We start from the raw sequence: 12,500 nt of genomic DNA on the forward strand, positions 1-12,500 counted from the left end.
CTACGTCATGCTGGAGTATAAATACTATTTTTTGCTTTGCAAAAACTTCTAAGGTCCAATTTTTAATCATTCTATCTCTAAATTCACTTTCTGGGGTCTGAATCATCCCGACATAATACCGTTTTGAGACGGAGGGTCACATATAGGTATCAAAATTGTCCCATACTATTGGGAGCCTCTGTGGTGTAATGATCACACGTCTGACCGGTAATCAGAAGGTCCGAGGTTCGATCCCCAGTCGAGGTAGACTGATTTTTTTTTTTTTTGGGGGGGGGGGTTGTTTGTTTTTTTTTTCCTTGTATTTTCCTTTCTTGCTTTGCATGGCATCTTTCTTACACACTTGTTCAGACCTTTATCTTGCGTGGCCTTGAGCAAGTCATCTAGCCTTAGCTCACTTTGCGGCGCTGCATCGCGACTGACGCCTGGGTTATTCCAGTCTTCCAGTCTTGAAATAGACCCCAAAGAAAAATTTTCCCTCAGGGGATGAATAAAGGGAACTATTTTGATTTATACTATAATTAAATAAATAAATCATGGAAGAGTACCAAAAAAAAGAGTTATCTTCAGGAAATACCACTGTGCGATTATATATTACTGTGTGTTGATTCCACTGCCCTCTAAGAGTGCTCCCTGTGTAAACATAATGTGTTAACTCATTCAATCCTAGAGATTTTTGCTACTTTTCAAAATTTGAAAAATATGTATTAACAATGAGTATGTACATAGATCGTTTTATTCAACTATCATTATCATGCAAAAAACTATAAAACATCAGCTTTGATTTTAGATACGCCTATAGGGAATGAGATTAGCGGAAGAGTAGCGTCCCTTGATTGGACGTCACCCATAGTCTGTGGCGTCACCGGCGGAAAAGTTATTAGAGAACGTCATGTTGGTTGTGCGCATGCGTCCATCGTCCTCGCTTCCGGTGAAAGCGGCTTGAGACACTTCAAAACCAAATTGACCTCTGTAAGGTGACGTCCAATCAAGGGACGCTACTCTTCCGCTAATCTCATTCCCTATAATTTGTCTCAGAAAAATGTAATAAAATAGGCATGGGGTAAAAGTAACCCGGGTAGACTACGGATATAGTCGGTGTTAGGGTTGAGTGAGTTAACCCCCAGTAATCCTAAGCAAACGGTACAATATACATTCTATAATCTCAAGCGAGATTAGGACAGATTAAAATTCAGAAAATTATGGCACTGGCAAAAGATAAGGATCGGAAACGTTGTTTATGATACAACGATAAAATACAATCCAATTGAAGAAATGTGCTTATCTTTATTTTTTTAAAGGTGTTAATACTGGTATTATTTTTACGACTTTATTATATCATTATTACCACAAAACTTGCCTAGCACTACAAAAAGTTTGTAGTATTACGAATTATCGGCTCTTTCTACATACCTGCATACGCGTCTTTGACTGGATAAATTTTGTTGAAAAGGAAAGTATAGTTCCTTAGAATTCAGGACTTTAGAGCATGGTTGGACCATGCTGAGAGCAAATTGTTTATTTCAAAAGATATTTAAAGTGAATGTTTCCTTTTTTTTTTTTTCCACTGAAAACTACGAATTTTTGAAATTTCAAGTTGGCAGTTCTGATGTTGTTGTCATCAATTCATGTAAATTTTTTGGTGAAAGCCTCAAAGTAAACAGATTGAATTGAAGTGAATTGTTCTATAGATAGTATGCGCTTGGCTTAGAAGCTCACAACATTGCCATCTGGAAGTAAAACGGACCAATACACAAAACTATGTGTAACCATGAACTTTTATATTCTGGTTAATGCAGTTTAGTGAGAAGTACTCATAAACGCGGATGGCAAAAAAAAAACCCAATAACAAAGACTCGAGTGACGTCAACTTCATTATATCTAGACAGTTGTGGTTGTCGGATCCCGAGAGCAGCTCAGATGACAGAAAAATATAGTGCGGAATATTCCAACGATTTGATCGTCATTCTTTACGAGTAATAGTCAGTATAATAATAAATCATGGCATTTATATCGCTCATTTTCAACACTCAATGTAGGTTTAAAATAAATATACAAAATTTACGTATTTAAAACATATACCACAATGATATCAATAGTAGCATTGTATTTAATATCGTATCAATATTATGAAAATGTAACGGTGAATAGGTAGTGGTTTAATCAAAGATTTAAAACTATCAATAGATTTTGCTTGTCTTATCCTTCTCGGCTGGTCATTCCACACAAGGGAAGTAAATGAATAAATAGTACACTTTGATCGAGGTAATATATGCAGGTCTCACATCCGAACGTTATTAACATTGACAACATTTTGCGTCATTAAAAAAAATATTTCCATTACAACTATGAGCCCAAAATGAATTGTGTTATCAGGAGGTGGGGGGGGGGGGTGATTGGGACGTCTTTTTCACTACATTTATACTTCACCAAAAAAAAAAAAAAGAGTACTACTCACCTTCATCAGCAAAACCGTGTTTATAACCAAAGCCCAATTCATCCCCAGTCCTGGACATGGGTGGAAACCTGGAGCCGTGGAGACTCTGGGCTGCCGCTGCCGCTGTGGAAGAGGCGTTGAGGTCAAACCTCCAGGGATACAAGGAACTCGTCCCGCCCGGGTGAGCTGCAGCGGCTGCAGCTGCTGCGTGTGGATGAGCCGGGTGGGCAGACTGATGATGTGGGGCCACGGCATGATGAGGATGATGTTGATGTTGATGATGTTGCTGGTAGTGGTACGCCTGAGCTGCTGCTGCTGCAGCTGCTGCTGCCGCGGTTGCCGCTGATTGCGGGTCTGATGGTGAAAGGCTTTGACTGTTACCGGTGGAAGCTCCAGGGGTAGTGGCGGATGCGAGTCCGGGGGAGAAATACATGCCGCCTAAACCACTAGAAGCTGAGGGAGTGTCTAAGAGACTGTGATTGTTGTGGTCTCCAGATCCTCCGGGGGACGAGGGGGCTGCTGGAGGAGGCTGTCTGCAGCTAAGCCCGAGGATTTCTTGAATTGCGAATGAGGATCGTTGTTGTTGTTGCTGGTAGAGCTGTCCTAGATGATGATGGTGGTGGTGGTGGTGGTGATTAGGGTTGCTGACGCTGCTGTTGTAGTGTGGATGGTGATGTGGGTGGTTGAAAGCGGCTGGAGACATTTGGCCAGGAGTTGAACTCATTTGAAGTATTCCGTTCATTGTTAGTTTTTTTAGCGTTTTAATAATTTAGCTGAACGTTTTAATTCTTAAAACCTTTAATGACAAAATGACTTTAATTTATCTATTTTGAAAATTACCTTTTTTTATATAAAATGATAACGCTTGTGTTTTAAATTAAAACTATATAAAAGTTATGAAAGCTTAAATTGATGTCCTATGATAAGGAGAATGGACATTTAATTTCAGTGTTTATAGACAGCAAAAACTAATGCTGTGTTGGATTGACGTTGAATAACCAAAACATGAAATTATAGTGTATTCATATTGCTAAAATTGTCCACAAAAAAACCCAACAAATTTGTAGTATTTTTGCTGTCTGAACAGAAACCCGCAATGTCCTTTCTTGTTATCGTAGGATATCAAGTTAAGCTAAATTTGATATGTAGTATATTTGCTGTCTAAAAACACTGAAATTAAATGTCCATTCTCCTTTTGATAGGATATCAATTTAAGCTAAATTTGATATGTAGTATATTTTCTGTCTAAAAACACTGAAATTAAATGTCTATTCTCCTTGTCATATGATATCAACTTGCTAAATTTGATATGTAGTATATTTGATGTTATAAAACACTGAAATTAAATGTCCATTCTCCTTATCATAGGACATCAATAAAGCTAAATTTGATATATAGTATTTTTGCTGTCTAAAAACACTAAAATGTCTATTCTCCTTATCATAGGATATCTATTTAAGCTAAATTTGATAAATAGAATTGTTGTTGTCTAAAAGCACTGAAATGTCAATTCTCCTTATCATAGGACATCAATTTAAGCTAAATTTGATATATAGTATTTTTGATGTCTAAAAACACTGAAATGACAATTCTCCTTATCATAGGACATCAATTTAAGCTAAATTTGATATATAGTATTTTTGATGTCTAAAAACACTGAAATGACAATTCTCCTTATCATAGGACATCAATAAAGCTAAATTTGATAATAGAATTTTTGCTCTCTAGCAACACTGAAATGAAATGTCCATTCTCCTTATCATAGGACACAAATTTAAGCTAAATTTGATATTCTACTAATTTTGATCATAGATCAGGCCGACATATTATTATAACTAGTTCGAGTCCCAAATCTCGTTATAATTCTTGATTTGTCTGAAAAACTTTAACTCTCTCCTTACCGACCATTTTTCAGTATTTTCCCAAAATGTCAGGCTTACCCAGCAGAAAAATGGCTTTTTTAAACTCAAACAATCTCACTACAAAACAACTTTATGTTCTTATTAATTAAATAAAGATCATTGTGATGTGCAAAATAAATCTGAATAAGAAAATATGTATACTGTGTCGTAACAAATGTGACGATTTTGTTGTAGGTGGTAAGGAGAGGGTTAAGCTAAATTTGATATTCTACTAATTTTGATCATAGCTGATCAGACCGACATATTATTATAACTAGTTCGAGTCCCAAATCTCGTTAGAATTCTTGATCAGTCTGAAAAACTTTAACCATTGAAATTTGTAGAAGTATAGATCTAAATAATTGTGCGGCTATGTGGTTTTGTGGTATGACACTCGTCGCTTTCGGATCGGAAGGTCCTGGGTTCGGGTCTCGCTCGGAGCATAGTTGGGTCCTTGGATAATGCTCTTTATTTACTCACATTCTCTCATCGTACTCAGGTGTAAAATTTAGTACCTGGCCGTTAACAGTTTGCCGCTGTCAGTATAAAATAAATTGCAATATCGCCTAACAGGCGTCGTGTCTCGTTCTACATGTTAGGTGTTGCTGTTGGCTAGGGACCCTTTGTAAAACGCTTTGAGCATGTTTAGTTGATATGATATTGTGCTATACAAAAGCTCAAGTTTTAAAGACGAATAAGAGGTGAGAAATTTTTCATCGAATAAATGAATAAATAAATAAATAAATAGATAAATAATAAATAAATAAATAAATAGATAAATAAATAAATAAATAAATAATACATAATAATAATAGATAAATAAATAAATAAATAGATAAATAATAAATAATACATAAATAAAAATAGATAAATAAATAATAAATAATAAATAAATAAATAAATAAATAAATAATAGATAAATAAATAAATAAATAAATAAATACATAAATAAATAAATAAATAAATAAATAAATAAATAAATAAATAAATAAATAAAAACAAATAAATAAATAAATAGATAAATGAATAAATAAATAAATAAACCAATCAATAAATATACAAATTAATTTTTAAAATAAATGAATACATAAATAAATTGATTGATTGATAAATAAGTTACTTCAAAAATTTGAATTTCCTATAATTTTCCAATTCTAAATTCCCTTTTAGAGTTCTAATCTACTCATCTCGACACAAACAAAACTGTTTAGATAAGAAGGGTTGAAAGTCATTGTCGTGGATTCATGAATTAATGACATGCTTAAATTCCAGATACGTCCCATCCCGAAATCGGAGATCAAAGTCTGATAATCCCATAGACTAGGTACTTATTGGTTTATTCATCTTAACTACGCCACTACCACATCATCTCATTCAATCATCCTGTTTTGTTGATAAAGGGGAAACCCGAAACGTTCATTTGATCTGTTTTTTGTAATTAAATTGAAGCTTACATTCAACTTCACGTTATTATTTAGGTACTTATTGTGAAGCCAAAAATGTCTCGCAAAATTGGCGAGCTTGCGTTTGAATATTCGGCACCCCTTATATATTATCTGGATGGAACTCAGTTCAAGGATATATTATATCAGGGACAATAATGATGCAGAATTATTTTTCTTCTTATAGATAGAATGCGCTTGGCCAAGGAGTTCACAACATTGCCATCCGGAAGTATAACGGAACAACACACAAACTCTGTGTAACCATGAACTTTTATAGTCTGGTTAATACAGTTTAGTGAGAACAACTCACAAACGCGGATGGCAAAAACAATAACAAAGGCCTGAGTGACGTCATCTGCATACTATCTATATTATATCAGAGACAATAATGATGCAGAATTATTTTTCTTCTTATAGAAACATATTAAAACGTTTTTGTTTTTTTCGTATGTAACACTGTAGAATTATATTGCTTTGTTTCATACTGCATGTTTGAGTGGTTGTATGTTTGTTTGAGTGAAAGTAGCCACGTTACTGTTAAGCGCTTTGAGCTTGTTGATATTATAAGGGGTAAGGCGCTATATAAAAACCATATTATTATTATTTATTATTATTATTATTATTATTATTATTATTATTATTATTATTATATAATTATTATTATTAATTATTATTATTATTATTATTATTATTATTATTATTATTATTATTATTATTATTATTATTATTATTATATATTATTATTATTATTATTATTATTATTATTATTATTATTATTATTATTATTATATATGTTATATATTATTATTATTTTATTATTTATTATTATTATTATTATTATATTATTATTATTATTATTAAGTACCTAACACATTCAAACACAAAACTGATAACATAACCCTTGAATATATATATATATATATATATATATATATAGATATATATAATACAACTGAATGATATATTATATATTATATTATAATAACACTTGATAAGAAAATCTTGGTATAGAAATTCCCGACTATCCTCCAATAGCAATGAATACACCAAACCAACCAAATGTTACTAACATATAATAATAATTTGATCGCTGTAATCAAAACTCTTGGTTTTTCGGCAGTTAGTATTATTATTATTATTATTCCAACATCAGAAACTAATTCGCAAACGGCCTAGTCACAGATATATATATATATATATATATATATATATATATATATATATATTATATATATATATATATATAATATTATATCACTACGCCAAGAATTATTGGGGTGATCAATTTTCTAATTAAAAATTAACGTCTGCTACCTGTAGGACTAAATCGCAGAAACCAACTAAATGAAATTTGCCGAAGAATATATCATATTATAATCACTCCAAACTGCCCGACAGTCATGCTTAGAATCAGAGCTTCATTGCCTAGCTAAGGATAGATAAAACTATCTCGCTTCAATCTTCTTCTTCTTCTTCAACTCTTATTTTTTCACGCACGCGGAGCTCATCTTTCTGCGATTAACCTCATCCTGACGCAATGACCTTTCCCCCCCCCCCCCCCCACTCCCTTCCCTTCCCCAACAACAGCAGCAGCAGCAACCACCACCTCACAGTCAATGAAAATGGCTCCACCAACTTCGATGACGTAGAGCGCAAGGTACCGCCTCTTGTTCCTGCGCTCGGCAAATGCCCGTTCAGAGCTAAAGCTGGATTGAAACGGCGGGAGACCGATAATTGGCTATTACTAGAGGTCTAGCCCCCTCCCACACCTGCCTGCCGCCAGAGCCAGAGAGAGCGCTTGCTTCTCCGTTCGTTCGTCTCTATCTATCTTCCAGCGTGTTATCTCTTCTTTCTTCCCCCCTCCATTGAAAACTGACTTGTGTCTCTCCACGTTTAGTTAGTTTGTGCCGTCCGTCCGTCGGTTTTTGAAGGAATCGGCCCTGTCAAATTGATGGTTGTTTGTTAGCCGTGTTGACTTTCACACGAGTGGAAAGGGGGATTAGAGTGCCATAGCTAATATTATCATATTATTATTATCATTCGATAATACGTGTTATTATTATCATTTTCACCCCCCGTTCCTATAAATGATAACACACAGTGATTTGGCACCTATTTATTTTATTATAAATGATATTATCATTGATGTTGCTGTAGATAGAAGTCTTTTATTTATTTTTGTTTTTTGTTTTCTTTGTTTTGTTTTGTTTTTTTTTTGTTTTTTTGTTGTTCGTCCAACACATGGAATACCATTGCCGTACTCTTGGAAAAACCCATCATGTAAAATTTGGCCAGCAAACTCGTCCTTCAAATATCGATCGATTTAAATGACCCTCATCTTGGCAAAAAAAAAAATCTCAAACCTGGACTTCTCATCTTGGCAAAAACTTTCAAACCTGGGACTTCGCGAAGTCTCAGGTTTGAGATTTTTTTTTTGGCCAAGATGAGGGTCATTTAAATCGATCGATATTTGAAGGACGAGATTTCTGGCCAAATTTTGAACTATGGGTTTTTTCCATAGTAAGGTAGAATTGTGATCATTACTTGCATAACATTAACAATCATATTTATTATATTATCTACATAAATAGCACATCCCTTTTAGATAAACCTGATTATAGTGTGGCTATGTGGTCATGTGGTATGACACTCCCCTTCAATTAGGGTTCGAGTCCCACTCTGAGCAGCGCATTGTAGATTCATTGGATTAAACAAATAGAGCTTTAGCTTTTATATAGCGCAATACCCAATAAATTAAATATGCTCAAAGTGCTTTACAAATGGTCTCAGACCAACAGCAACATGTAATATTATGTAGAACGACTAATGATATGACGCCTTTTAGGCAATAGTACATTTGTTTCCCGATAGAGACAACGCTGTTAACGGCCAGGTATTCAGTTTACACGTGAGTACGGTGAGAGAATGTGAATAAAGAACCTTTTTCCAAGCACTCAACTATGCGTCAAGCGAGGTACAAACCCAGGACCTTCCGATCCGAAAGCGAGTGTCATACAAGAGATCATTATTGTAGTCGCACAAAAAGGAAATCTCGTCGTACTTAGGTGCAAAATGAGTATATGGCCGTTAGCAATATTGTCTCTTTCGAAATAAAATATATTATCACCCAATAGGCTTCATTTCTCGTCCTACTTGATAAGTGTTTTGCCGTTACCTAGGGATCCATTTAAAGAGCTTTGAGCACGTTTAGTGGACATTGCGCTTTATAAATACTCTAGTTATATAAGTAATAATCAAGATTTACAATAAAAGTCATATATGAGAAAAGTCATGACAAAGGGGGCTGGGCCAAAATGAGAAGAGAGGATGATTCCAAGAGAAAACTATCAATGTGCCTTGATTAGTAGTAGTAGTAGTATTAGTAGTAGTAGTAGTAGTAGTAGTAGTAGTAGTAGTAGTAGTACTAGTAGTAGTAGTACTAGTAGTAGTAGTAGTAGTAGTAGTAGTAGTAGTAGTAGTAGTAGTAGTAGTAGTAGTAGTAGTAGTAGTAGTAGTAGTAGTAGTAGTGGTAGTAGTAGTAGTAGTAGTAGTAGTAGTAGTAGTAGTAGTAGTAGTAGTAGTAGTAGTAGCGTATGGCTACCTCCAAATGTATTTCGTCAACCCAGCTTCTTAAGTCTTTCTCCGCCCTAAGGATGGTTTCGTAGCCACCTTCAAGTTTAGTGACTGGACAGTGGAGGACGATGTGATCGCTGGTCTCTGGGGCTGCCTGACATTTCTGGCAGGTATCAATGTTTCCAAGTTTCCATCTGCACATATTTGATGCAGTTCTGCCATGTCCAGTTAAGAGGCGGTTTGAGGAAATCCAGTATTTCCTGGCGTTATTGTGCCTTGATTGAGATCACCAAACACGAGCAGAGGATCCCAACTAGAGGAAAACAATCAAATGCTTCCAGACATGATATTCAAGACAACAGCTATTACATTTCATAACAGAGAGATGATTTACAAGGATAAAAGATATCACCCAACAAATTATATTACATAATTGACTGTTTCCCTCTCGGCCGAGGACTCCAGACAGGGTCATGACAAAACCAAGTAATCCCATTCCAAGGCAAAGACAGAAAGTAACTCGGTAATATTTATAAGAAATAGGGGGATAGAAGACACAAGTGACCTCCTGTGGGAGGTCAATATGGTTTTGTCATTGAAGTAGTCCTTCAGCCATTAGGCCCATGGAGCAAGAGTTTATCATGGATTCTGATAGCGTGAAACGAACAATAGTAATTGCTTGCTATCCTTTTGATAGGACTCAAGTCTATCGAAAAGTGCTTTCCGCCAAATTTAACAGACTCAGCTACCTTTTCACTGTGGACAAGAGGATCAGAAAAATCTCGATTGCACCCGGAATCGATCTTGGTCCCTTTGCATGTGAAGCGAGTGCTCTACCGACTGAGCTATTGGGACCCCCTTTTGTCATTGTGTTGTTTCAAAACGTTAGCGAGAGTGGGCGGTAAGGTTGGTGTTGTTGCTGGTCGTCCCCAACCTCGTTTGTTTTTGGTAAGAGAAATATTGCGTCATTGCTTTATTGGAACACATGGTAGCCATCGTTATGTTATAACCTGATACTGAAATCCAAAAGGACTGGCAGTTTGATGTCATTAGTGATTTGTCGTTAGTAGAGCTCATGAAAACAAGTCATCTCATTAGTTGAACTATTGAACACAACTCACGATTTGTTTTCCTTTGTGGCCAAAGACTGGCATTTTGACGTCATTTTTTGGTCAGTATCAGCGTGGCTTTCGTAAAGTTATGGCCTGATACTGACCAAAAAATGACGTCAAAATGCCAGTCTTTTGCCACAAAAGAAAACAAATCGTGATTTGTATTCAATAGTTCAGCCAATGAAATAACTTGTTTCCATGAGCTCTACTAACGACAACTCACTAGACGGTGCAAAAACCAAATAATGACGTCAAAGTGCCAGTTCTTTTGGATTTCAGTATCAGGCTATAACCAACGAGTTTGTAGGGTAACGTAGTTACCAAGAGCTCTCACTTCTCTTAACCGCAATGGTATTGTCGCGTGCCAGGCGAGATAGCGAGGTGGGTGTGCTCCGCGTGTATCATGCGCGCTAGGCTTACTGATACAATGAAGAAAATACGAGTAGAAGACGGAAGATGCTTGGCTTCACCAAAAGCGGGAAGTGAGAGCTCTTGGTAACATAACAATCGTTACCTACACGCTCTTTGCTAACGAAGGCCACGAACACATCCGGTTAAACTAAAAATAGATTTGGATGTGTAAACATAGCGGGGTTCACGAGCCAACACAAACTCATAACACGAAGGTCAAGATGTGACGCACAATATTATTTAATAGTCTGATGTCACGTCCACCCAGCAACCAGCAGCTTGGTTCTAAACAAAGAAATTCGGTACTTTTTTATTCTTCATGCTGGCTAGAACATTTTTACGTGTCATAATGTCATCAGAATGTATAAAAGTCAAAACATGATCAGATTTATAATGTTTTTCTCCTACTGCTCTGGATACGCTTTTATGCTCGTCGGAAAAGAATTTAATTAGAGCGGTGATGGAGATAGTGGCATCCGCCAGTGTTCCGATAGTTAAAAACAAGTTTCTATACGAGGGAAGGGACGTCACGACTTTTGAACCTATTTAAGACCTTACGTGTTTATTTTCAATAGAAAGCAATCAGCTATCAGCCAAGTACTCGTTTTATAACTGAGTGTGGTAGATAATGTGACTAAACAGAATTTACCAAGGAATCAAATTAACATTGCTCGAGTGTTTGTTTTGTATTTTTGTTTTTAAGGGTTTTACGGCGCTTGCAACACACTTGGGTTATATCAGCGCCAGTAAAAAGGAAGAAAATTGGATAGTAAAAAGTTATAGAATTACAATTAAAGCACCCAAGAGAAAGTAAGACAAAGGGGAACTGGGAACAAATAGGGATCAGATGTAGATTCCAAGAGCATACCACCAATGTACTTAGTTTGAGATCACCGACAGTCTCACCCGGACACAAGCACAAAATCCAACAAAGAGGAATACACTCAAATGCTTACATTATACATTCAAAATAACAAATATAATAAGACATAACAGAGAGATGATTTACAAGGAAAAAAATACCATCTCCCAAAACAATAACAATGCATTTGACTGTTTCCCTCTCAGCTAGGACTCCGGCAGGGCCAGGACAAAACCAAGTAATCTCATTCCAAGACAAAGACAGAAAGCATGTTGGAAAACAGATATAAGGGGATAGAAGACACAGTATGTACCTCCCTGCCCACTATGGGAGATTGCTCGAGTGGAGCAGGCACTTAGACTATGTTGATAATAACAAGAAATTGTAGTGAGTAGAAAAGTGTCAGAAGACAAAAATGAATAAAAACTTTGCGGCGACGGGGATTCGAACCCACTACCCAACTATTACGACACCATCGCCTGGCCACGAGAGAGAGAGAGAGAGAGAGAGAGAGAGAGAGAGAGAGAGAGAGAGAGAGAGATCTATTATCGACGCAATCCATCACTCCAAAATAAAAAGGCGAGAATTCACGATACTTCATCAATCTATAAACACTCAGTTCACGTTGTCTGATAGGCTCCTTTTTGTGTGGCTCGGTGGCTCAGCCGTGTGGTGTCTCGTCTTGTCACAAAATTCAAGCGATGTTAAGTGTGATGACTGGTCAGACGGGTGACAGTGATCCTGTCCCTTATGTCAACACCC

The 12,500-nt window shown here is 36.0% G+C and overlaps 1 protein-coding gene across 1 annotated transcript in view; it reads right to left on the bottom strand.

The window, feature by feature from the left end:
- LOC144963343 (uncharacterized) overlaps positions 1 to 7,246 on the bottom strand; it is a 90,929-nt gene extending 83,683 nt beyond the window's left edge. The window contains exons 1-2 of the mRNA XM_078897288.1: positions 7,095 to 7,246; positions 2,456 to 3,230 (exon numbers count right to left, since the gene is read on the bottom strand). Coding sequence (XP_078753414.1) covers positions 2,456 to 3,176 — 721 coding nt within the window. The 5' untranslated portion in view covers positions 3,177 to 3,230; positions 7,095 to 7,246. The remainder of the gene's footprint in view (positions 1 to 2,455; positions 3,231 to 7,094) is intronic.
- Between the last annotated feature and the right edge of the window lie 5,254 nt (positions 7,247 to 12,500).

This window comes from Berghia stephanieae, chromosome 1, assembly GCF_034508935.2.
Source record: "Berghia stephanieae isolate SIO BIC M18660-M18661 chromosome 1, UCSD_Bste_1.3, whole genome shotgun sequence".
Taxonomy (NCBI): Eukaryota; Metazoa; Mollusca; class Gastropoda; order Nudibranchia; family Aeolidiidae; genus Berghia; species Berghia stephanieae.